A 27,695-nucleotide genomic window follows, 5' to 3' on the forward strand; every position below is an offset into this window, starting at 1 on the left:
ACTACTGAGCCCACGTGCCACAACTACTGAAGCCCACATGCCTAGAGCCTGTGCTCCGCAACAAGAGAAGCCACTGCAATGAGAAGCCCGTGCACCGCAACAAAGAGTAGCCCCTGCTCGCCATAACTAGAGAAAGCCTGCACGCAGCAATGAAGACCCAACACAGCCAAAAATAAATAAATTCATAAAAAAGGACACATCACTGATGTATTTTATTCTTGCCAAAAATGTCTACTTGAATCTAATCATGAATGAACAGTCAGACAAAATCCAAATGGAGGGTCATTCTGGGGAAAAAAAAGGAAAAACTAGCCTGACCTCTTAAAAAACGTCAACATCATGAAAAATACAAAAGGCTGGGGACTATTTTAAACGAAAGGATATTATTAAAGAGTCATAACAACTTAAGATCTTTGATTGGATCCTAGACTAGAGGGAAAAAATCAGCTATAAAGAACATTATTTGGAAGTTGGGGACATTTGAACATAGGTCTTGTTATAGTCTTTACTGGATTACTGGTTTTGAAAGATATTTTTGCTGGGTATAGAATTCCAGGGTGACAGTTTTTTCTTTCAGCACTTTCAAGATGTTGCTATACTGTCTTCTGGTTTGCACTGTTTCTGGCTAAGTTGAGAATGTGACAGACAGTAGTTGCAGTAGCCAAATGCTAGAGAAAGCTGTGCCTTTGCAGGAACCTAGCACTGGAGAAAACTCAGGGGCCAAACCAGTGGAGAAAAAAGTGTGCTCTCCAGGAACTTCGAAAGCAGCCACACTGGGAATTGGAAGTAAAGGCCCCTCTTCTCTCCTTCAAAGTCTCTCTAGCACCCTACTGATGAGGCTTAACATCTTGCTGGCTAGCAAAGGAGAGATATTTACAACGAATAGCTCCACTATCACAGAGCAGGCCAAAAGGTGAATTTGGAGCTGAGGCAATAAATTGATAATCAGCACAATGGGATTTTGGGGGTCTTTTTTGTATTCCATTTTAGACAAACATGCCCTGTGTCTTCAGGATCAGTAATGTTTTCTTCTGCAGTGTCTAATCTGATCTTAATCTCAGCTTGCACAGTTGTCCTCTCATTTTTTTAAATCTCTAGCAGTACTGTGTGAGACTTTCCTTCCATCTTCCGTATCTCACAACCTGCTCATGCGTTCCTCTACCGTCTGAATATATGGAATATAGTTATAACTGTCTGAATGTCCCTTTCTACTAATTCTATCAACTGTCATTTTTGCGTCATTTCTTGGTCTGTTTCTTGACTTTTCTTATTATACCTGGTAATTTTTGATTTGATCCCAGACATTGAAAATTTTATCTTGTTGGGTATTGACTATTTTCATATTCCTTAAAATATTCTTGAGCTTTATTCTGGGACACAATTACCTAGAAACAGTTGGATCCTTTCAAAACTTGCTTTGAAGATTTGCTAGTCAGGATCAGCCATCCTTTAGTCTAGGGCTACTTTGACTCAACTTCTAAGGCAATGTCTCAGTGTTCTGGGTACTCTACCTGATGCCCAAGTCAAGAGAACTGTTTTGGGCCGTATCTACAATAGACACTATAGAAATCCAGGTGTAAAAGACCATGAAATCAGCCTTAGCCTTCTTACCCCAAATAGCAGCACCAACCCAAATGGTTATCTGGTGTGTATGTTTTCAATATACAACACATATTTAAGCAGAATGGCTCCTAATGCAAACTTTGCTTCATCATTACACACACAGTCACTCCCTCCCTCTCTCTCTCCCACAGACTCAACCCCTCTCATTCCACAAGCTAGTTCCCTTCAGTTAAAAAGCCATGTTCATGTTCCTCTTAAAAAAAAAAAAAAAAAAGGCCCTCTGCCCCTCCAAAATGTTCTTTGATCCCACTCTTCCCTGGCTCTGCCTTCCATTTTCACTTATGACCACCCACTTTCCAAATAGTCATCAATACTCACTTCAAATCCCAACCTCTCTTCAACCCTCACCTGCTATCTTGCTTTTCCTTGTTGAGGTCACCAGAGATTTCCTAACTGTCCATTTCAGTGACTTCTCTGACTCAAGCTCACTTACAGCAAGGACCTCACATTGTTCACCTCTCCCTTCTTGGGAAATTCTCCCCTGCCCTGGATTCCATAACATTACCATCTTCCAATCCTTCCACCTTCTCATTACCACTCTTTGAAAAACTAAACATATTTCTCCTGATTATTAAAGGAAAAATACATTCACTTTAGAAAATCTAGAAAATACTTTCCCAGTCTCTCCTGGCTCCTCGTGGACTCTCCCCTTAGACACAGGCTTCCACCCTTAGCTCTCTTCTCGTCCCACGTGTTCTCCCCTGAGGAATCTTATACACAAATGATTCTCAAACCTGAATCTCCAGCCCTCACCCCTTTCCTGCCTGTACATTTATCTTTTTAAAAAATTCATTTTCATCAGGACAAAATGTGTAGTAATACACAGTTTAAAAAGTCAGAGTACTAGGCTTATAATGGGAAAGAACAATCTCCTGTCCTATTCCTCCCCTTCCTGAATACCTCTCCACCCCAAAGCTAAATGTCATACATACACTAGTTCTTGTTTCATCATTTTAGAGATTATCTATTAACTTTCTATTATGGGAAATGGCACTTGTACGTATATCACTGTATGTCCCCACTTTGTTTCTCCATCCTTCCAATACAGTTACAGCATGATTCTTGGGTAAATCATTATTTAGTGTTTATTTTATGATTTTATTAGTACTGATGATCACTGCTGAGCCATTTTCTTCCTATATAATTCATTGTTCTTTCTAGAATTAAAAGTTGCATCATTTTAAACTTTCTATGTCACTACTGCTTAATTTTTCCAAACGATCTAATAGGAAAGTAAAATCTGAATACTGTTTCCTACAGACATATCGGTTATCCTGTCAGTTCCATTTTCCCCTAATGACATTACTTCTTGAGCCCTTTGTCTTCCTGCTCCAGTCGCATCCTTATAGAAAGGACTTCTGTTCTGGGTAGGAGGCAGAAGCTTTTAGTTCACTTCCAATTCAGCCAGTCCTGTGTTCTAGCACACATGAGTCCCCTGGGCCAATCTAACAGTTGTGATATTTACACAGTATGCTGCTAACCTAAAGGGACACACCTTCCTTTCAGACATTTGACGCTGATGTTACAGTTTAAAATACTAGTGAAAGAGATCTTGTATTTCTTCTTCCTGCCCCAGATAAAAGGGAAACAGTTCTTCAGAATTCCCAATGGACATCCTCGATGGGTATCCCCACCAATAAAAACTGAGGACTTAAAAAGTTCCTTTACATTTTCTGCCAATACATGTATTTTAAAGCATTTTAAGAGGTCCTTTGATTACACAGCAAAAAACAAAAAAAGCCGTCAGCAATGATCTAAAAGCTAGTTTTTCATTGACCTAATCACACAATCTTCTCTGGGGCCTGAGTCTGCTCTGCTGCTTGACCAAAACCAAATGACACCAAATCGTAAGGCCCCTGCACACATCTGACTCCCGGATCTGTCAGAGCAACAGAAGTACATTAATAATTAGGATCCATACTTGAAGCTCCTTTGTTGAAAGATGCTGCTCAAGTAAGGAAACATCAGACCACGCAAGACTCTGCACAAAGTCAGTTAATCAAGGGATGAGGGATGACAAGAAGCAGGTGAGACAATGACTAGCCGCTGCAGCTCTTGCCTCCACCTGTGGACGTGTTATCTGTGGTTTGGGTTGGGCTCCCATGTTAATGCCCATTAGAAGAAAGCATCACATAAGGGAAACAAATACAATTTTTGTTTTTTAAAATAAAAGTCAGGTCAGACTCAGGTAAACCAAAGCTATGTCATCCAAGGAGATGCAATGACTCTCTTGTGCCTTAAAAGCCACGGCATCTGAGGAGGTAATGTGGCACCCGATACACCTCTTCCCCGTTAGCTTATCGTTTCAAAGATGGCACATCTCAAATTACTGGTGAATTAACTGAATGCTGAATGTTTTTTTATAAAAAGCAGGTAATCTCTTATGTAAAATTGAGGGAAAGACAGAGAAAAAAGCAAACATAGAAATAACTGTCACATAGTCTCCTGAAATTCACATGTAATATAATAACCCATGAACTCTTCTTAAATAAGTATCTATATGTTATGGTACAAATAAATAATTATACTTTCAAATAAAACAATAATATAAAAATATGGTATTAAATAAATTTATTAAGCGAGAACTTCACAAGTCGTCTGACTTTATAAGTGAAATCAATGAAAACTCCTCTGTGCTTTCCATATTAACAAGACAAAACCAAACTCCACCTATCTGTCACTTCTCCTTTCACAGAAGGGAAATTCTAGTGCTATTCTATCAAATTCAATTCTGGTTTATTTTTTTAGGTCAGAAACATGAATCCGTACCAAAACTTTGTCCTTAATTTGCTCCTTCCTAAGGAGGAATGTCAGCCTTCTGAGAGAAAATGGAGTGTGTATGATCTGGAGCATCGATCTGTTGCCTGATTTTCAAGGAAAGCTAGTTTTCGTCTGAGTCAGCTGACTTTCCTTCAGACAATTTTAGTAAAATACATTTAAAGCTTGGTATCGTGAGCATGCAGAAGAAAGAAAATAAAGGCTAGAATCAAAAGCTGATCTAAAATAAACATTCTGAACTGTATGCGATGAATAGTCAGACACTCCCACACAACTCCTGAAATGAGTCCTGTGCCCAGTTCTAGCCCCAGGTCTGGACTTGAAGGTCCGGCTGACTTTTAGAGGAAAAGTATGACAAAAATAACGGGCAAGACTTACACAGCGTTGGCTGTTATTTCTCAAGGTTTTGTCCTGTGGATGTGAATCACTAAGAACACGTGCATTTCCCAAGTTTTAGGAGATAGATAAGGGAAAAAAAAATCATCTTTGGGGTTTGCTCCGGTTCTTGTTTAAGCTTTGGAGTGTGTAGAGTAACACACAGGAGGCTAAAGCGGAAACAGGTTTTACTTCATTAACAATGAGTCCTGCTGGCTTATCCAACAAAATGCCTATTTCCTTCTGACCCTTTAATTTCCCCTTTACCTACAAATCTGAGGGTTTTAGTCTGCCTGGGTCCCTTGGCAAGAAGGTCAGAAGTCATTGTCACTCTCATCCAGGGGCTCAGGTTTCCGGACTCTTTGACTGGGCTTAGCTGGTGAGAGAGCAATGCTCTCGTCCTCCAAATCGTCATCGTCTTCATCATCCTCCATGTCAATCTCACTGTCCTCTGAGTCTTCCTACAAGAAAAGACAGCAAATACAGCTGAGAGTCCCATCCTGCTACTGACATCATGTCAGCAGAGACCCTACCTTGCTTTTTTACTAGTTGCTCAATAACCAGCAACACCCACATGAAGGAAGAGCTTGCCAGAGTAGCAGTCAGGCTGTGGGGGCATAAGAATGGGGCCAGTGTCTATATATTGCTGGCTGAAATACATATATAAATGTGTCTTCCAACCAGTAACCCTCAAACACCAACGGGCAAGCCAAGGCTGGAGCTGCAAGGTGGCTTTCCCGCCGCCGTCTCAGGAGCACCACTGGATGTGCACGGAAGCTCACTGGAGGCCCAGAGACCCACCTGTGGACAGCAAGAAGGGCAGGGGCTTGGTGGGGGTTGCTTATTTGGGCTTTTGGATGGAAAGCCACTCAGGAAACGGGTGTAAGGAGCAAAATAAAAGACATTCTCTCTTTCATCATCTAGATGAGGGTGACCAACTCAACCAGCTTTTTCATATTGCAAGTCCCGTATCCCCAGTAAACCAGGATGGTCAGTCACTCTATATAGACCATTCCCACCTGCACACATACATGCTGCAATCTCCTTCTTCTTAAAAACACAAAATAAAAAACGCTAAAATGTAACCCCACCTTCCTCTGCAGCTACTCTGCCCTGTTCTCCTGTGGCCTCACAGCAAACCCCCAGAACGAGCTTGCACTCACGCTATCCCTGCTGGCTCCCTTCTCGCTGCCCTCTAAGCACCCACTAGCCAGGCTCTCACCCCTCCCCCCAAGTCCCCCAAGACTGAAACGTTCAATGGACTCAGATCCTATGGGTAATTCTCCATCCTCCTGTTTGACCCATGGCTGCATCTGACACAGGACTGCTCCTCCTCCCCCAGAACCCCCTTCCTGTGCTCCAGGCCCCCTCCTCTCAGGTGCTCGCCCCATCTCACTTCCTTGTCTTCTCCATAGAGCTTGCCTGACCTGCTTCCTCGCCCTGACCTCTGCAATACAGGGTCGGCCTTGGGCCTCCTCTCTTCCCTTTCTACTCTCTCTCCCCAAGCAATCACATCTATCCTCATGGTGGTCTTTGGGTGGCTCCACCAAATTCAATCTCCAGCTCAGACCTGACCCTTGAAGTCCTCAACACCAGCATGTGGACATCTAGCAGGCAGCTCACACTGAGAATGTCCAAAACCAGACTCTTGATCTGCTCTCAAGTCCCTGCCTCAGGTCTGCCCCCCTCAGGAAATGAAAACTATGCTTTCAGCCAATTAAGCCACAACCAGGGCATTTCTCTCTTTCTCTAACACCTCATGTCCAATTAACAAAACCTAATGGTTCTCACCTTAGAAACATCCAGAACCTGACCACTTCTCACCAGTCTGCTGCTACCGCCACCCTCACTCTGAACTAGACCCCTGCAAATGCCCCCAACCTGGTTCCTCTGAAACTCAGGTCAGCTCTCCTGAGTCTCCAGCACCTCCCCGCTGCACTCAGAGAGCACAAGCCCTCCTCACATCCTGCAAAGCTGTGCGTGGCCCCTGCTGCCTCTCCTGCTGCTCCTGCTGCCTCTCCTGCTGCTCCTGCCCCAGTTCACTCACTCCCAGTCACGCTGTCGCCTCCGGCCCTCGAATTCAGGAACCATGTTTCCTAGGCCTCACTGCCCTACTGCAGCATCACCTTCCTCCTGCCACTCAGCCCCCTGCCCAATGTCACCTAATCAGAGACCTTCCCTGACCAATCAGAAGACATCGACCTCCTCCCTCATCCCTGTCACTCTGTCCCCTAAACCTGCTTTATTTTTCTTATCACCATGACCCCTGATGTATCTGCTTGATGACCGTTGGAATGTAAGCCTCAAGAAGGCAGGGGCTTTGTTCTGTTCACTGCTGTATTCCCCTAACCCCTAACAGTGCTTGGTACGTAACAGGCACTCAACAAGGACCCGGCAAGTGAATGAGTGAACAGGTGAAGGACAAGCCCAGGGGGATGTGTGGAAACAGCCTCCTTGAGATAAATAAGGGGCAACAGGCACAGAGGAGATTTTAAGCTACAAATAAGGCATTTACTCAGAAAAGTAGAAAGCTATACAAATGATCAAGCAAATCATAAGAAAAGAGGCCAGTGTCATGAGTTTCCACACCAGACTTTCCCTAATTCCGTCTCAGATGGGTAAGATGGATGGATAGAAGCTATTTAGCCATCCATCCCCTACTTTGTTAAAAAAATTTTGGAGGTAGTCTCTCTGCTTCTCTACAGACTGTCTTCTATGAATTCAAGGCCCTATCTTCTCTGTGCATCTTGCCCAGCAAATCTGAGTGACCTCTCCTCTCCTGTGAATTTCTCTAAAAGTATTCACCATTGGTACCTAATAAATGGAACTGTTTGTACAAGAATATCAGCCCACGCTATGTGCATGTACTCGTGCCATGCTCCAAACACACATGGCATTCAGCCTGATGGGAAGTCTGTGATCTCCATCAGTCCAGTCACCTTTGCCTCTTGGGCCTCACAGCCCTGCCAGGGACTCAACAAAGAAGGCAAGCCCAGATCGATGGACAGTGCGGCCCCAATAACTGGACCCCAGCAAGGATGCCTTGGTTCCCCATTCCATTGGTTTCCCAGTCAGTTATCCACTCAACAGTGCTCAAGGCATCAGCAACGTGATGTCACACTCCGGGCCCTGGTCTCAAGAGAGCCTGCCTTTCAGGTTCCCTCCCCAGAATGGAGCTGAAGAAAAGCCTGGTCTTGATCCCAGCCCTCAGCAGAATCCCTTCTCTTCTAGGTTACAGTTAAGGGGCCTGATAACCTTCCTTGTCTCTTGGCTCAGTGTTCACCCCGCCTCCTCATTAGCACAGGGACCTCTAGGTAACTTCACCACTCACTGTGGAACCCATGTGAGTGGCTTCTTGCCCCAGACACAAGGTATCACTCTTGGGGAAGGCTCTCTGCTGACCGTAAGTGGCTCACACACACACAAATGGAGGTGAAAAAGAAAACCAACCTGTTTCTTGGAGCTGGAAGTCTTGCATTTACCTAAGAGAGCTGGTGCTGCTTCCATCTTTGGAAAGCGAGAATGGAAAGAACAATGAGAAGAAAAAAAAAAAGTAGGGCAAGCACGTTCATTTGAAAAGAAAAGAAATGAGCCAACAGCTAGCAAAGAAGAGAGTCTAGCTCCTTGGGAGGTCGAACTCTGCCACAAACCCAACAAAAGGCCGGGCTGAGAAGCAGCACCTCGCGCTAAACTGGTCAGATGCACTTAGCTTCTCGGCCAAACTAGCCTACGAGGCTGGCCCAAGACGGCCAAGACCAGGACAGCTCAGGGAGCTGGTCGGGACTCACATCGTCGTCCGAGTCTCCACCTTGCATTGTGCCCACAACGCGTTTGCTGGGTCGTCCTGAGGAGAACAAAAGCATGAAGAGAGTATGAAAACCTTGTAGGATACAGGACAGGAAACGGCCTTCAAGATTTGCTTTCCTTTAGAAAACTGGGAAAAAGAAGAATCACATTAAAAAACTGACTTAAGAAAAAAAAAAAAAAACGGACTTAAGTAGGTACTTTCCTGGTGGTCCAGTGGTTAAGGTTCCACGCTCCCAGTGCAGGGGGCCTGGGTTCAATCCCTGGTCAGGGAACTTGATCCCACATGCATGCCAAAACTAAAGATCCTGCATGCCACAAATAAAGATCCCATACGAGGCAACGATGATCCCACGTGCTGCAACTAAGACCCGGCACAGCCAAATACATAAAATAAGTAAATAAATACTTAAAAAAAAACAAAAACAAAAAACTGACTTCAGTAGCATCCAGCTAATCAGAACTGTGACAGTAACAGATTTTCTGCATTTCCACTTTGAAAAAGAGGAAAAGGGCATTAAAATATAAGCACAAATCATAAATCAGAAAAATAAATATGCATCCTGTAAATATTTTAGGTAAAAATCACTGAATCCCATTATTAGTATACATGCAATAGAATAGATGTGCTCTCTGTTGAAAAAAGAAATATATTCTCCTTTTATGGGCCAGTGTCACTTGTACTTGAATCTATGTCTGAGCTCCAAACAGTAAAAAAAAATTTAAGTATCACATTAATTTATCCTTCAAAACACCATCATTATCTATGTGATTCTCCCCTCCTCCTCTGGAAGTCAATGTTTTCTAGATGAGACTTCTGCAAAAACTCAGGAGCCATCCTTGCTGGGTGAAGGCAGAGAGCTGCACATACCCGAAGGCTGAAAAACAGCCACCGGTGACGCCAGGGCCAGGCCTCAGAAGAAAGGCAGCGAAGGCAGCTCAGAGGAGCTCATTCAGGGCAGGCCTGGAGATGGCCATCAAGAGCTGTTTATGGACACGCTCCCTTGGTCAGATAAAATGCAACTCTTGTGTTGTTTGAAGAACTTATTTGTAGTTTTTGGAAACGAACCCTGTGATTTTACTTCTGCAGGCTGAGTGGTCAGCAGGAGAATTTAGGAACCCAGTGCCCTTACTATGTTCTATTGAGCCAATTCCATACCTTTTTAGAGCCTTGGCCCCCATCTGCAGAATGGGAGTCATAACCTCTAACCTCTATTTATATCATGAAGCTCTTAAAAAATAAAAGGAAGAGAAAGGAATCAGAGCATCTAATTATCCTATAAAAAAATGAAATGTATAAGAGAAAGCAGTTAATATAGAAGTTAATATAAAACAATAAAGATGATTTACGACTTAGAAGTATTATATACATAAAAATGCAATTTTGTTCCAAAAATTAACAGGTAGTAGAAATGCTTTATAGGCAAATATAGGGCAATTTAGTATCTATCAAAATAACAATTTATATAACCTTTGACCTAAGAATTCCATTTTTAATGATGCAACCTAAAAAAACACTTGCACATATGCGGAAAGATGTACATACAAAGGCAAGAGTAGAAATACTTAAATATATATCAATATGGAATGCCCAAATAAATTATGGGTACAGCCACAGGATGGAATACTATGCAGCTGTCAGAAAGAATGAAGCAGATTTATATTTTACTGACATGGAAAAGGTTCCAGTATATTTAATAATAATTTTAAAAAGCAAGTACAGAACCACACACAATCTGGTCCCATTTAGGTTAAAAAATGTTTCAGGTGATCTTTGTGTCCACATCTGAGTGTGTGTGTGTGTGCACACTCACAAGCACACACTTGTAAATGTGTGGAAAGGTAATTTGGAAGGACACACTCCAAACCACTGGCCATGATCCCTGTAGGTGAGAGTGTGGGACATGAGGAAGACCCGAGGGGAGCACCCACATTTGCTCCACATATGTTATTGCTTGAATCTTTTGCAGTAAGAAGGTAGAAACTAGAAGAACCTTTTTTTTTTTTTTGGCCACCTCACAGCATGGGGGATCTTAGTTCCTTGGCCAGGGATCAAACCTGTGCCCCCTGCAGTGGGAGCACACAGTCCTAACTACTGGACCGCCAGGGAATTCCCAGAAGAACGTTTTTTTTAACAGTACAGATGCTCATGTAAGTCCCTTATTTGTGCATTAATTCTCTGACCATAAGGGATGTAACTGCACTGAGAGCAGTTTGGACCCACAACGGGCAGAATTCAGCTGATCAGCAGAGGCAGTGTGTTATGTGGCCTCTGTGAGAAGTACCAAACCATAAATAAGACTGGTTATTCTTGGGGCCAAAGGTAAGAGTATTAGCAGCAAAGATGACCACTGACCAGTTTAAGAGCCAAATCCTGATGAACAACAGGGCAGTGTGCTTATGGGCCTCGAAACCAAGCAGCCCTGACCCAATCCCGGCCGCCATTTCCTGTGACAGGGCATGGGGCGGAGGGCAAGCAAGAGCCACTGTGGTACCTTGCAAGAGCGCCTCCATGGCTGTCCGTGGCTTGGACAGCCGTCTCTCTTCTAGTTCACTGTCGGATTCATCGTCCTCCTGGATGTCAATGTCGGAGTCATCATTACCTGGCAGCGACACAAGTAGGCAAAACAAAAGGGCAGCTCCGTCATTGCCTCTAAAACAGCTTCTGTCCAGTAAGGCTCTTGTCAAAAGCCATCTGTGCTCCTGAGCCTTTCTTTTGATGCATTTGATTTTACAAGGCTCTTGGGAGTTGCCTGTAGATACTTAGTGAAGAGTTAATGCAAACAACCATAGGCTAGTTTTTTTATAAACAATTTTCCAAAGCAAGAAAAAAGTGGGTCAGTTATATCAGTTAGAAACATTATTCCAGTATGTAAAACTAAAAATTTGACTAGCCAGCTGTCAAGGTAGCTGGAGTTCTTCGTTAGTCGGGGGAAAAAAACCATTCTCTGTTCAGTCTTAGGCCATGTTACCAGAACTCAAGCTCCTTGAAGATAACACGAGGAAAGTGGAGCCCACTGAAATGGTCAGCAACTGCACCAGAACAAGCCTGGAGGCAAGAGGGAGATGGGCCAGGAAGGTCCTGTTTGGGCTGCCTGGGAAAGATAGCTACCTGGTGACTGGCAACGAAAATTGGTGCTCGTGATATTCCTTACTGGAGAAAACTCATTATAAAGGTAAAGAAAGGTCATTCTCAGTGCAATGGGCTTTTACATTAATTTCTTAAATACTCCTCTGGAGTCTTGTGCAGGTTGAACATTTCCTAATGTAAACCTACAAAAGGAGAGTTTCCACAGTGGGGAGAAAAAACTTTCACTGCCCAGCCCAACTGCTCTGTGCCCAGAGAGTGACAGAGGTTTCAGAAGGATGGAACTGGAAGAATGCAGTTGCTGTTCTCATCACTGACTCTTAAGACAGTTTGGAAGTAGAGTAATTGTTCATCTACAAAAATGCTTTGCGTAACTCCTGCTGTAAGAGAGTAATGAAATGGCAGCTGCATCTAGCTGGGCACTGAGGGAAAGTTTCCTGCTTCCTTTAGCCCTGGAGAGAAGAGCTGTACTCTACAGCACGAAGGGGCAAAGCTGGGAGCTGGAGAAAGTGTCAATAAGGGCATCCTGTAAGGACTTCAGTACAATCAAGCTGACAACTACCACCTTATAAAAGCTGTTACAGAGAATGTGATTAGATATTAACTAGATATTAACACAAATTAATGACCACAAAGTGAAATCACTCTTCAGATTAGTTTTTTTACTTCCTCCAGGAAAATTATGACATTAAATCCTCACCCCATGCAATATAAAGCAAATGATATCATGAATTTTAAACCAACATTAATACAGGTACCTTGGGCTCAGTACGATTTCTTCTGACAAGTCACAGCAATAGACTGAGGACCAAGCATGTAAACTAAAGTTAATACACGCTGACACCGAAATCACCGAGTTGTCAGTGACACGTTAAAATGAGGATGGCCAACTAGGGTGCCGGGATGATTCAACAGGAAAATAATAGACTTTCCAAAAAGTAGTGCTGGGACAAATGGACAGCCACACACAAAAGAATGAGTTAATATACAAGGATTAACTCAAAATGGGTCAGAGACCTAAATGTAAGAGTTAAAACTATAAAACTCCTAGAAGGAAAACAGAGGGGTAAACCTTGGTGACCTTGAATTCAGCAGTTTCTTAAATATGACACTAAAAGCACAAGCAACAAAGAAAAAAACTGATAAACTGTACTTCATTAAAACTTTGTACAGCAAAGGACAGCATCAAGAAAGTGAAAAGATAGTCCAGAGAATGACAGAAAATATTTGCAAATCAGAAATCATATATAAGGGTCTAGTATCTAGAATATATAAGTCAACAATAAAAGGAAAACCCAATTTAAAAATCTGCAAAGGGCTTGAATAGATCTCTCCAAAGAAGATATACAGACAGCCAATAAGCAGATGAAAAGATGCGCCATTTCATCGGCTATCAGAGAAATTCAAATCAGAACCACAATGAAGGGCTTCCCTGGTGGTGCAGTGGTTGAGAGTCCGCCTGTCATTGCAGGGGACACGGGTTCGTGCCCCAGTCCGGGAGGATCCCACGTGCCGCGGAACGGCTGGGCCCGTGGGCCATGGCCGCTGGGCCTGCGCGTCCGGAGCCTGTGCTCCGCAACGGGAGAGGCCCGCGAACCACCAAAAAAAAAAAAAAAAAAAAAACACAATGAAATATACTTCATACACACTTAAACTTAAACTTTGTAAGTTTCTCCTTTTAGATCAACACTGTCCAATAGAAATATGCCAGCCCCAGATGCAATTTAAAATTTTCTACTAACTACATTAAAGCAAAAACAGGTGAATTAATTTTAATAATGTTTTATTTAACCCAATATATCTAAAATGTCATTTTAATAAGTAACCAATAGGAGACTGGTTCAAGTTGGCAGAGTAGAAGGATGTGCTCTCACTCCCTCCTGCAAGAGCACTGGAATCACAACTAACTGCTGAACAATCATCAACAGGAAGACACAGGAACTCACCAAAAAAGATACCCCACATCCAAAGACAAAGGAAAAGCCACAGTGAGATGGCAGGAGGGATGCAATCAAAATAAAATCAGGGGCTTTCCCGGCAGCACAGTGGTTAGGAACCCACCTGCCAAGGCAGGGGACACGGGTTCAAGCCCTGGTGCGGGAAGATTCCACATGCTGCGGAGCAACTAAGCCCGTGCGCCACAACTACTGAGCCTGCGCTGTAGAGCCCGCGAGCCACAAATGCTGAGCCCGTGCACCTAGAGCCTGTGCTCCGCGACAAGAGAGGCCACTGCAATGAGAAACCCGCGCACCACAATGAAGAGTAGCTCCCCGCTCACCGCAACTAGAGAGAGCCCGTGCGCAGCAACAAACACCCAATGGAGCCAAAAATAAAGATAAATACACAAAATAAAATCAAATCCCATAATTGCTGGGTGGCTGACTCACAGACTGGAGAACACGGATACCACAGAAGTCCACCCACTGGAGTGAAGGTTCTGAGCCCCACGTCAGGCTTCCCAACCTGTGAGTACAGCAACGGGAGGAGGAATTCCCAGAGATTCAGACTTTGAAGGCAAGCGAGATTTCATTGCAGGACTTCGACAGGACTGGGGGAAACAGAGACTCCACTCTTAGAGGGCACACACAAAGTAGTGTGCACATCGGGACCCAGGGGAAGGAGCAGTGACCCCATAAGAGACTGAACCAGACCTACCTGCTAGTGTTGGAGGGTCTCCTGCAGAGGCGGGGGGTGGCTGTGTCTCTCCGTGAGGACAAGGACACTGGCAGCAGAAGTTCTGGGAAGTACTCCTTGGTGTGAGCCCTCCCAGAGTCCAACATTAGCCCCACCAAAGAGCCCAGGTAGGCTCCAGGGTCGGGGCGCCTCAGGCCAAACAACCAACAGGGAGGGAACCCAGCCCCACCCATCAGCACACAAGTTTCACTGAGCTCTGCCTACCAGAGCAACAGCCAGCTCTACCCACCACCAGTCACTCCCATCAGGAAACTTGCACAAGCCTCTGAGATAGCCTCACCCACCAGAGGGCAGACAGCAGAAGCAAGAACTACAGCCCTGCAGCCTGTGGAACAAAAACCACATTCACAGAAAGACAGACAAGATGAAAAGGCAGAGGGCTATGCACCAGATGAAGGAACAAGACAAAACCCCAGAAAAACAACTAAATGAAGTAGAGATAGGCAACCTTCCAGAAAAAGAATTCAGAATAATGACAGTATGATCCAGGACCGTGGAAACAGAAGGGAGGCAAAGACTGAGAAGATGCAAGAAATGTTTAACAAAGACCTAGAAGAATTAAAGAACAAACAAACAGAGATGAAAAATACAATAATTGAAATGAAAACTACACTAGAAGGAATCAATAGCAGAATAACTGAGGCAGAAGAACGGATAAGTGACCTGAAGACAGAATGGTGGAATTCACTGCTGCGGAACAGAATAAAGAAAAAAGAATGAAAAGAAATGAAGACAGCCTAAGAGACCTCTGCGACAATATTAAATGCAACAATATTCACATTATAGGGGTCCCAGAAGGAGAAGAGAGAGAGAAAGGACCAGAGAAAATATTTAAAGAGATTATAGTCGAAAACTTCCCTAACATGGGAAAGGAAATAGCCACCCAAGTTTAGGAAGCGAAGAGATTCCCATACAGGATAAACCCAAGGAGAAACAGGCTGAGACACATAGTAATCAAATTGGCAAAAATTAAAGACACAGAAAAATTATTGAAAGCAGCAAGGAAAAAGCGACAAATAACATACAAGGGAACTCCCATAAGGTTAACAGCTGATTTCTCAGCAGAAACTCTACAAGCCAGAAGGGAGTGGCATGACATATTTAAAGTGATGAAAGGGAAGAACCTACAACCAAGATTACTCTACCCAGCAAGGATCTCATTCAGATTTGATGGAGAAATCAAAAGCTTTACAGACAACCAAAAGCTAAGAGAATTCAGCACCACCAAACCAGCTCTACAACAAACGCTAAAGAAACTTCTCTAAGTGGGAAACACAAGAGAAGAAAAGGACCTACTAAAACAAACCCAAAGCAATTAAGAAAATGGTCATAGGAACATACATATCAATAATTACCTTAAAAGTGAATGGATTAAATGCTCCAACCCAAAGACACAGGCTTGCTGAATGGATACAAAAAAAAGACCCAAATATATGCTGTCTACAAAAGACCCACTTCAGACCTAGGGACACATACAGACTGAAAGTGAGGGGATGGAAAAAGATATTCCATGCAAATGGATATCAAAAGAAAGCTGGAGTAGCAATACTCATATCAGGTAAAATAAACTTTAAAATAAAGAATGTTACAAGAAACCAGGAAGGACACTACATAATGATCAAGAGATCAATCCAAGAAGAAGATATAACAATTATAATTATATATGCACATAACATAGGAGCACCTCAATACATAAGGCAACTGCTAACAGCTATAAAACAGGAAATCGACAGTAACACAATAGTAGTGGGGGACTTTAACATCTCACTTACACCAATGGACAGATCATCCAGACAGAAAATTAATAAGGAAACACAAGCTTTAAATGACACAATAGACCAGATAGATTTAATTGATATTTATAGGACATTCCAACCAAAAGCAGCAGATTACTTTCTTCTCAAGGGTGCACGGAACATTCTCCAGGATAGATCACATCTTGGGTCACAAACCAAGCCTCAGAAAATTTAAGAAAATTGAAATAATATCAAGCATCTTTTCTGACCACAACGCTATGAGATTAGAAATGAATCACAGGGAAAGAAAGTAAAAAACACAACACATGGAGGTTAAACAATACGTTACTAAATAACCAAGAGATCACGGAAGAAATCAAAGAGGAAGTTGAAAAATACCTAGAGACAAATGACAAGGAAAACACGACAATCCAAAACCTATGGTATGCAGCAAAAGCAGTTCTGAGACGGAAGTTTATAGTAATACAATCCTACCTCAAGAAACAGCAAACATCTGAAATAAACAATCTAACCTTACACCTAAAGGAACTAGAGAAAGAAGGACAAACAAAACCCAAAGTTAGTAGAAGGAAAGAAATCATAAAGATCAGAGCAGAAATAAATGAGAGAGAAACAAAGAAAACAATAGCAAAGATCAATAAAACTAAAAGCTGGTCCTTTGAGAAGATAAACAAAATTGATAAATGATTAGCCAGACTCATAAAGAAAAAGAGGGAGAGGACTCAAATCAATAAAATTAGATATGAAAAAGGAGAAGTTACGACACCGCAGAAATACAAAGCATCCTAAGAGACTACTACAAGCAACTCCACGCCTATAAAATGGACAACCTGGAAGAAATGGACAAATTCTTAGAAAGGTATAACCTTCCAAGACCAAACCAGGAAGAAATAGAAAATATGAACAGACCAATCACAAGTAACGAAATTGAAACTGTGATTAAAAATCTTCCAACAAACAAAAGCCCTGGACCAGGGCTTCCCTGGTGGCGCAGTGATTGAGAGTCCGCCTGCTGATGCAGGGGACACGGGTTCGTGCCCCGGTCTGGGAAGATCCCACATGCCACGGAGGGGCTGGGCCCATGAGCCATGGCCGCTGAGCCTGCGCGTCCGGAGCCTGTGCTCCGCAATGGGAGAGGCCACCACAGTTAGAGGCCCGCGTACCGTAAAAAAAAGAAAAAAAAAAAAGAAAAAAAAAGCCCTGGACCAGATGGCTTCACAGGTGAATTCTATCAAACATTTAGAAAAGAGCTAACACCCATCTTTCTCAAACTCTTCCAAAAAACTGCAGAGGAAGAAACACTCCCAAACTCATTCTATGAGGCCACCATCAACCTGATACCAAAACCAGACAAAGATACTACAAAAAAAGAAAATTACAGACCAATATCACTCATGAATATAGATGCAAAAATCCTCAACAAAATACTAGCAAGCAGAATCCAAGAACACACTGAAAGGATCATACACTGTGGTCAAGTGGGATTTATCCTAGGGATGCAAGGATTCTTCAATATATGCAAATCAATCAATGCGATACACCATATTAACAAACTGAAGAAGAAAAACCATATGATCATCTCAATAGATGCAGAAAAAGCTTTTGACAAAATTCAACACCCATTTATGATAAAAACTCTCCAGAAAGTGGGCATAGAGGGAACCTACCTCAACATAATAAAGGCCATATACAACAAACCCACAGCAAACATCATTTCAATAGTGAAAACTGAAAGCATTTCCTCTAAGATCAGGAACAAGAAGACAAGGATGTCCACTCTCACCACTATTATTCAACATAGTTTTGGAAGTCCTAGCCACGGCAATCAGAGAAGAAAAAGAAATAAAAGGAATACAAATTGGAAAAGAGGAAGTAAAACTGTCACTGTTTCCAGATGACATGATACTATACATAGAGAATCCTAAAGATGCTACCAGAAAACTACTGGAGCTAATCAATGAATTTGGTAAAGTTGCAGAATACAAAATTAATACACAGAAATCTTTTGCATTCCTATACATTAATGATGAAAAATCTGAAAGAGAAATTAAGGAAACACTCCCATTTACCACTGCAACAAAAAGAATAAAATACCTAGGAATAAACCTACCTAGGGAGACGAAACACCTGTATGCAGAAAACTGTAAGACACTGATGAAAGAAATTAAAGATGATACCAACAGATGGAGAGATATACCATGTTCTTGGATTGGAAGAATCAATATTGTGAAAATGACTATACTACCCAAAGCAATCTACAGATTCAATGCAATCCCTATCAAATTACCAATGGCATTTTTTTTTAACAGAACTAGAACAAAATACCTTAAAATTTGTAATGGAGACACAATAGACCCCGAATAGCCAAGGCAGTCTTGAGGGAAAAAAACGGAGCTGGAGGAATCAGACGCCCTGACTTCAGACTATATTACAAAGCTACAATAATCAAGACAATATGGTACTGGCACAAAAACAGAAATATAGATCAATGGAACTGGACAGAAAGCCCAGAGATAAACCCACACACCTATGGTCAACTAATCTATGACAAAGGAGGCAAGGATATACAATGGAGAAAACACAGTCTCTTCAATAAGCGGTGCTGGGAAAACTGGACAGCTACATGTAAAAGAATGAAATTAGAACACTCCCTAACACCATACACAAAAATAAACTCAAAAAGGATTAGAGACCTAAATGTAAGACCAGAGACTATAAAACTCTTAGAGGAAAACATAGGAAGAACACTCTTTGACATAAATCACGGCAAGATCTTTTTTGATCCACCTCCTAGAGTGATGGAAATAAAAACAAAAATAAACAAGTGGGATCTAATGAAACTTAAAAGCTTTTGCACAGGAAAGGAAACTACAAACAAGATGAAAAGACAACCCTCAGAATGGGAGAAAATATTTGCAAATGAATCAACAGACAAAGGATTAATCTCCAAAATATATAAACAGCTCATGCAGCTCAATATTAAAGAAACAAATAACACAATCCAAAAATGGGCATAAGACCTAAATAGACATTTCTCCAAAGAAGACATACAGATGGCCAAGAAGCATGTGAAAAGCTGCTCAACATCACTAATTATTAGAGAAATGCAAATCAAAACTACAATGAGGTATCACCTCACACCAGTTAGATTGGGCATCATCAGAAAATCTACAAACAACAAACGCTGGAGGGGGTGTGGAGAAAAGGGAACCCTCTTGCACTGTTGGTGGGAATGTAAATTGATACAGCCACTATGGAGAACAGTATGGAGGGGTTCCTTAAAAAACTAAAAATGGAATTAGCATATGACCCAGCATTCCCACTACCGGGCATATACCCAGAGAAAACCATAATTCAAAAGGACACATGCACCCCAATGTTCATTGCAGCACTATTTACAATAGCCAGGACATGGAAGCAACCTAAATGCCCATAAACAGACGAATGGTTAAAGAAGATGTGGTACATATATACAATGGAATATTACTCAGCCATGAAAAGGAACGAAATTGAGTCATTTGTAGAGACGTGGATGGATCTAGAGACTGTCATACAGAGTGAATATATATGGAACATAGAAAAGTGGTGCAGATGAACCAGTTTGCAGGGCAGAAATTGAGACATAGATGTAGAGAACAAACGTATGGACACCAAGGGGGGAACGTGGCGGGTGGGAGGGGTAGTGGTATGATGAACTGGGATATTGGGATTGACATATGTACACTAATATGTATAAAATGGATAACTAGTAAGAACCTGCTGTATAAAAATAAAATAAAATTCAAAAAAAAGTAACCAATTTAGAAAAGTATTAATGAGTAATTTTACTCTACTTTTATAGTAAGTCTTCAAAATCTGGTGTATATTCTCCACAAACAGCATATCTCGATTCGGACTAGCCACGTTTCAAGTGCTCCAAGAACACCAGCTCATGGCCAGGTACCGATGGTGCAGTTCTAGACGTGGAGATCCCTGAGCGCCTTTGCCATCACTGTGCACTGGCACAACACCCGTCACACAGTAGGCAAATGGTAAATGTGCATGACATGCATGAACATCTTCTCTCCACTACACCACAAAAATGGAACCACAGCAAGGTTACTCAGTTGCTTTCTAGAAATTCCTGGGTCATTTTATAAATTCAGAGGATTCTTTAAGTTCCTAATGCTACAGTGCTTGAATCCTACCGAGGATACAGTTATAAATTTACTCCCAGCAACGAGGTTTAAAAGGATGGTGGGAAGGTGAAGAGTCGCCCTTGACTTTTATTACAGGGCATCCCAACAGAGCACTTTGCCTTTTTAATCTCTGGGGCCTATGGCACTCTCCCATCTCTAATTACTCAAACTTTCTCTTCCTCAAACCTCTTACTCCAAATCCCAAAGCGAAATCTGAGATGACTTTACCTCCTGCTTAACAGAGAAGACAGTCTCCATCAAATGTGAACCCCTCAAGCACACGGCCCACCTTCCAGCTCATCTCATCTGCCTCAGCTCCAGCCCCATGTGTTCATACTTTTCCTCACTCAGCAAAACTCACTGAGTTTCTCACAGAAAGGCTGGGACTTTCCCCATCTGATAGCTCCCTTCTCCCCAGCTCTACTGATTTAGCCTTTGTTTAAACAGCATCTCCTGGTGAGGTCTACCCTGACTCCTCTTTAAAACTGCAATTCTATTACACCTTCCCTATGCCCCTTACCTGCTCCTCGTTTTCCCCCATGGCATTTTTCACCTTCCACAAACAGCTTGCTTATTGTTTGTCCCCCAGCATGTCATTAGCACATCAAATCGTTTAAGGCAAGGATCCCTGTCTGCTGTCCACTGGTATGTCCTTAGCACCCAGAATAGATACTCAATAATGCTTTGCTGGGTTGAATCAGCTACCTGCAGAGTGGCCTGAACAAGATGCTCTCTTCCAGCTTTTGGATTTTGCTAATTCTTGCCCCGATTCACATCTATGTACTATTAGATTTTTCTGTTCAGAGGAGTCTTTCACAGATGGGAGAAAAGTTCAGAAGGTCTTCCTTTATATCTCTCCTCCTTTATATCCCAATACTCTGGGCAATGTTCCCACATGTGCAGAAAAGCAAAGAAGCACAGGGCATCTTAAGAAGCTTAGGATAAATAGAACTGAGAATGGTCCTTTGTAAATATTTTCCTAACTTCTTTGCTCAAAAATTACTAAATTAAGCGCTTTCCTTCATTAAGTTGGTTTAAACCGGAACTTATTTTTCCAAAAAAACTAAATCACACATACTCATGAGAATCTCTGTCCTTCATGAGATCCCAAACCTATGGATCACAAAATTAAAGTAGGAGTTCAGAAGAATAAAGCAAGATCACTGAGAAAGGTCTTAATGTGCTGGTCCAGGGCGGAGCAGGATGCAGCCAACCAACCGGGCTCTTACCTGTGCTGGGCCTCTCGGAAGAGGATAAACTCCATGCAGGCTTATCATTTAGGGCTGCTTCAGGCACTCCTGGCCAACCTGGAACCATAAAGGTGAGGGGCTGCTTTTGCTAGAGAGGCCCTTGGAATTTTCTAAACTTGCCCCTAGAGAATTTCACAGCAGTCCCTACTCTTCTTCCAGAGTTTCCTGACATTCAGGAGAGAGAGGCATAGAACAAGTATGACAGGCAAGAGATACAAAGGGAAAACACAGAGAGAGAGCACACCTGCTGGGACAGGTACACTTCCTGCAAGCATGAGAGAAAAAACCATCACAAGAAAAGAGAAACAAGCAAGAGAAGTAACTCTGTGAGACAAAACCATCAATTCCGCATGAAGATCATGTGCTGCTACTGCTCCCAAGGCTGACTTGACACCTGGGTGAAGTTCATGGATGAAGTGTGCTACCCAGTCATGGGGAACATTTCTTCCCAGAATCTAGGTCTCACAAGTAGGTAACTCCCATTTCTCTACAGGTGAGAGCCTAGATGAACGACTTTGGATTACCGGGGGACATATGACAGGCGTGTGTGAAGTGGGGGGACTACCTTCAAATAAGTACACTTGTACTGCATCACAATACTTGCTTTCCCTCAGTTTGCCCTAAAATAAGGAACCCTACAAGACCTCTAAGAGCAAATTTTCTTGTATAATTATATGCAACTCAAACTAATTGTATCATTTAAACAGGGGAAAACAGTATTTCAGTTGGCACGAAAACCAAATGTACTTTAAATGCTATGTAATTTAAAACATTCTCTTGAGCTCCTAAGTGAATTAAAATGGTACCTGATATAAAAGTTGTGAGAAAATTGCCTTTTGAAAATAAATAAAATATGCGTGTAAATTTTCTGAGGCTAAAAACTCTAGTCCAGAGTAAGTACGTCCATTTAAAAAGTGTGGGCTTACTTCTGCTCTTGAGCAGTCGCTTTTCTTCCTCCTTTAGCTTGTTCTGCATCAGACGGAGAGTGTTTTCAGCTTCCTATGGAGCAGGAAAAACAAGATCCAGAAGAAATGACACTTTCTGGACTGTTTTATTATTCTTTACCATGTAAGTACTGCTAAATTTGTGATATAGAAGCAAAAAAGACTAAACTACAGGAAGGGGAAGAGAACTAACGCTGCATGAGAAACTCAACACCCCCTCTCCGTCATCACTCTGGCAGCCCGATGAAAAGGGGGGCTCCCAGAAGTGACACCACTGGCCCAAAATGGGCCTCACTGATCCCCAAAGCCAGGCTCCTCCCACTACACCTCACTGCCTCTGAAGAAAATTGACAACACAACAAGATGCCCGTCACATGTGCCTGTGTGGGATGTGGACACAGGAACAGATGCATCAACTACGGGGCCTCTTGCTCTTAAAATAAAGCACGAATTTTATCATTTTCCTGCCCTGCACAATTCTAACCCTGAAAGGGGCTAAATGGTAGGAGTGATCAGATAGGAAAAGAAAGAAAGAAATACTAGTTTTAATTCCTAGGGTATAAAAAAAAGCTAATACTTGAGTTAGGTTACAAAATGTGGCCCTGATTATTGTCAAAAAAGAGAATGGGAGGGACTTCCTTGTGGTGGTTCAGTGGTTAAGACTCCGCACTTCCACTGCAGAGGGCGCAGGTTCCATCTCTGATTGGGGAACTAAGATCCCGCATGCCATGCGGTGCGGCCGAAAAAAAAAAGTTAGAAAAAGAGAGAATGGGAGAGGAAATTGGCTTTTAAAAATGTGCTGTTGTTCTAAATGTTAAAAAGGAAGCACTGTTTCATGCATGAGATATTTTGAGGGACCAGGTATTAGAAGCATGGGGAGTAGCTGTGAGCACAGAAGAAAAAGAGGGTAGGTACTTGCTGAAGGGAGGGTGGGCAGGAAGGCGCCCTTCAGAAGTAACCTGGGCCACCCACTCGCATCCTGAGGCACGTTCTTTGGTACGTTCTCTGAGCCCAGGGGTGGCCCAGACAATAGTACAAAATGATCAGCTTATTTTCACTGTCTCTTTACTGCTCTTTCCCAGACACCCAATGTTTAAAATGTCCAGAACTCCAGGGTCTTTTCATTGCCCTCAAAACGTGCCTGTCCTGGACCCTCCATTCCTCCATGACCTGCCTCTGCCTTACAGCAAGAGTGGCAACAGGTTCCTCGTCCAGATAAACATGTCCAGATGAAGGTGTCAGTTACAGCCAGCCCTCTTGGCAACAAAGTAGCATCACCTAATTCAAATGTCCAGGTTTGTAATAAGGCTAGGATAACCTTTATACCAAAAGCTGTCAAGGACAGCATGAGAAAGGGAGACTGGAGACCAGTTTCACTGTGAAAATAGATTCCAAATGCCTATTTTAGGGTTAAGCAGAAATATCCCTAGGGGATAAGGGCAATTCAAAATGACAGCAACTTTGTCCAACTTCCTTTGCTCTGATTCCATACTTATCAACTGATGCTGGGATCTGAAATACTCTTTCCTAAATGGCCTTACGCATTGGGATGAAAGGAACCTGAAAGACAGCTGGTCAGTTTATAGGTCATACATATTTCCCACAATAATCGATAAGCTACAATTCTTCTTTATAAAGCAGTTTCTGAAAAGCTACTCTGGGTGATTCAATAAACCAGAGCTTGAAAATCTTTAAGTGAGCTGACCAAGCAAGATCTGTACACAAGACATGTTACATAATTTGTGGGACTCAGTGCAAAATAAAATGGAGTTAAAAATTACTAAGAAAAAAAAAAAATTACTAAGAATTTCAAAACGGTGACAGCAGAGGATTAAAGCAAGCCCAGGTCCTTCTAAGCTTGCAGCTGTAGCCAACTGCACAGGTCATGTCCCCACCCTGTCTGTAGTCCTAACTGACCAAACTCTGGTGATAACCTACTACCAAAGATTTGACAACCTCGGAGCCCAGGCTACACAACCAGAAAAACAGAAGAATCACATGAGCAATCCTTAGTCTGGTCAGGGAGAAAAAACATTCACCAGATATTTTTTTCACAGTGATATTTACAAACTGGCATGTCAACAAGTACAAAGTAACACACCAGAACAAATGGTCATACAGAAGGACTAAGCACTCACCTCAAACCTCTCTTGCTCCATCCTGTGATGATCCTCGAGTTGCTGTTCCAGATAAGCCAGATTTCGAAATTTCTCTAGATAAATGTCATACTGCTTTTGCAATTCGTCCTCAGTCTTCTCATATTCATCCATAAAGGCTGGCCTAGAAAAAAATGAAATAAAAACTGAAAGATTAATCAATATACAAAAATACAGTAGTTTGAAATTGATATTCAGAGCTCCAGATTCCGTCCTGGTTTTCTTTGGAAAGCCTTTAATTAGAGAAGGTTCTTCATTCTTGTAACTAAAGCTAATTTCCCCTTTTCTCTTCCCTCCCCACAAAATGAAGATACTTTTAATCAAAAATTAAGACATGCTCTTTGTAAAAACTAGAAATAATCCTGAAAGTATTAAGAATAAAATTAAAATTACTCATAATCCCATCACTAGGTATTAGCACTTAATATTTGACATACATCCTTCCAGACTTTTCTATGCATAGATACATACAGAAATGTATTTCTTTTTAACAAACATTAAGTATATTATCTCAAATGAAGCTCTGAGGTCTTTTTTCCTCACTCAATATGGCACATATTTCAATACAGAGTTAAAGAATAATCATACATCATACACATCTCTAAAAATCAATAAATTAAATACATGCATTATCTTAGCTGGGTATAATATTCTGTCTGAATGTTCCAAAATTTAATCAGTCCCCTAAAAAGAGAAATATAGGTTGCTACAAATTAAAGCTAAGTTTTTAAACAATATAAAACTTAAAAATAAAACCACAGCATAAAAACCTGTTTCAATTGGTTTGTTGAATTTTTTTCTCTTATTATAGATCTTAAAGGGAAAACTTTGTTCTTTTAAAAATATAAACAGATAGGGACTTCCTTGGCAGTCCAGTGGTTAAGACTCTGAGTTCCCAATGCAGGGGGCACGGGTTTGATCCCGGGTCGGGGAACTAAGATCCCGCAGGCCGCACGGCACAGCCCCAAAAATTTTAAAAATAAAAACATAAACAGACAAACTAGAAAATAATTTATAATCTTTTGGACTAGAGGAAAACAGAGAAATTTTTCTATTAAAAAGATCTGAGGCTTGTGGAACAAAAATCACATTCACAGAAAGATAGGCTAGATGAAAAGGCAGAGGGCTATGTACCAGATGAAGGAACAAGACAAAACCCCAGAAAAACAACTAAATGAAGTGGAGATAAGCAACCTTCCAGAAAAAGAATTCAGAATGATAGTGAAGATGATCCAGGACCTCAGAAAAAGAATGGAGGCAAAGATCGAGAAGATGCAAGAAATGTTTATCAAAGACCTAGAAGAATTAAACAACAAACAAACAGAGATGAACAATACAATAACTGAAATGAAAACTACACTAGAAGGAATCAATAGCAGAATAACTGAGGCAGAAGAACGGATAAGTGACCTGGAAAACAGAATGGTGGAATTCACTGCTGCGGAACAAAATAAAGAAAAAAGAATGAAAAGAAATGAAGACAGCCTAAGAGACCTCTGCGACAACATTAAACACAACAACATTTGCATTATAGGGGTCCCAGAAAGAGAAGAGAGAGAGAAAGGACCAGAGGAAATATTTAAAGAGATTATAGTCGAAAACTTCCCTAACATGGGAAAGGAAATAGCCACCCAAGTCCAGGAAGCACAGTGAGTCCCAAACAGGACAAACCTAAGGAGAAACACGCTGAGACACACAGTAATCAAATTGGCAAAAATTAAAGACAAAGAAAAATTATTGAAAGCAGCAAGGGAAAAAAGACAAATAACATACAAGAAAACTCCCATAAGGTTAACAGCTGATTTCTCAGCAGAAACTCTACAAGCCAGAAGGGAGTGGCATGACATATTTAAAGTGATGAAAGGGAAGAACCTACAACCAAGATTACTCTACCCAGCAAGGATCTCATTCAGATTTGATGGAGAAATCAAAAGCTTTACAGACAACCAAAAGCTAAGAGAATTCAGCACCACCAAACCAGCTCTACAACAAACGCTAAAGAAACTTCTCTAAGTGGGAAACACAAGAGAAGAAGAGGACCTACTAAAACAAACGCAAAACAACTAAGAAAATGGCCATAGGAACATACATATCAATAATTACCTTAAAAGTGAATGGATTAAATGCTCCAACCAAAAGACACAGGCTTGCTGAATGGATACAAAAACAAGACCCACATATAAGCTGTCTACGAGAGACCCACTTCAGACCTAGGGACACATACACATTGAAAGTGAGGGGATGAAAAAGATATTCTATGCAAATGGATATCAAAAGAAAGCTGGAGTAGCAATACTCATATCAGATAAAATAGACTTTAAAATAAAGAATGTTACAAGAGACTAGGAAGGACACTACATAATGATCAAGGGATCAATCCAAGAAGAAGATATAACAATTATAAATATATATGCACCCAACATAGGAGCACCTCAATACATAAGGCAACTGCTAACAGCTATAAAAGACGAAATTAACAGTACCACAATTATAGTGGGGGACTTTAACACTTCACACCAATGGACAGATCATCCAAAATGAAAATACATAAGGAAACAGAAGCTTTAAATGACACAATAGACCAAACAGATTTAATTGATATTTATAGGACATTCCATCCAAAAACAGCAGATTACACTTTCTTCTCAAGTGCGCACGGAACATTCTCCAGGATAGATCACATCTTGGGTCACAGATCAAACCTCAGTAAATTTAAGAAAACTAAAATAATATCAAGCATCTTTTCTGACCACAACGCTCTGAGATTAGAAATGAATTACAGGGGGCTTCCCTGGTGGCACAGTGGTTGAGTCTGCCTGCCAATGCAGGGGACACGGGTTCGAGCCCTGGTCTGGGAAGATCCCACATGCCGTGGAGCAACTGGGTCCATGAGCCACAACTACTGAGACTGCACATCTGGAGCGTGTGCTCCACAACACGAGAGGCCGCGATAGTGAGAGGCCCACGCACCACGATGAAGAGTGGCCCCCACTTGCCACGACTAGAGAAAGCCCTCGCACAGAAACGAAGACCCAACATAGCCAAAAA

At 41.9% G+C, this 27,695-nt stretch overlaps 1 protein-coding gene across 5 annotated transcripts in view; it reads right to left on the bottom strand.

The window, feature by feature from the left end:
* Nucleotides 1–3,514: 3,514 nt before the first annotated feature.
* The window catches only part of CLUAP1 (clusterin associated protein 1), a 43,976-nt gene continuing 19,795 nt past the window's right edge, over nt 3,515–27,695 (bottom strand). Inside the window, exons 7-13 of one of the 5 annotated variants that reach the window (XM_060285497.2) lie at nt 24,630–24,771; nt 22,474–22,546; nt 21,527–21,604; nt 11,076–11,183; nt 8,565–8,620; nt 8,227–8,283; nt 3,516–5,237 (exon numbers count right to left, since the gene is read on the bottom strand). In XM_060285497.2, coding sequence (XP_060141480.1) covers nt 5,091–5,237; nt 8,227–8,283; nt 8,565–8,620; nt 11,076–11,183; nt 21,527–21,604; nt 22,474–22,546; nt 24,630–24,771 — 661 coding nt within the window. In that variant the 3' untranslated portion in view covers nt 3,516–5,090. Of the gene's footprint in view, nt 5,238–8,226; nt 8,284–8,564; nt 8,621–11,075; nt 11,184–21,526; nt 21,605–22,473; nt 22,547–24,629; nt 24,772–27,695 lie in introns of all 5 variants that reach the window. The other 4 variants (XM_060285493.2, XM_060285494.2, XM_060285495.2 and 1 more) reach the window with 4 other exon arrangements.

Source organism: Globicephala melas, chromosome 15 (genome assembly GCF_963455315.2).
Source record: "Globicephala melas chromosome 15, mGloMel1.2, whole genome shotgun sequence".
In the NCBI taxonomy this organism is placed as follows: domain Eukaryota; kingdom Metazoa; phylum Chordata; class Mammalia; order Artiodactyla; family Delphinidae; genus Globicephala; species Globicephala melas.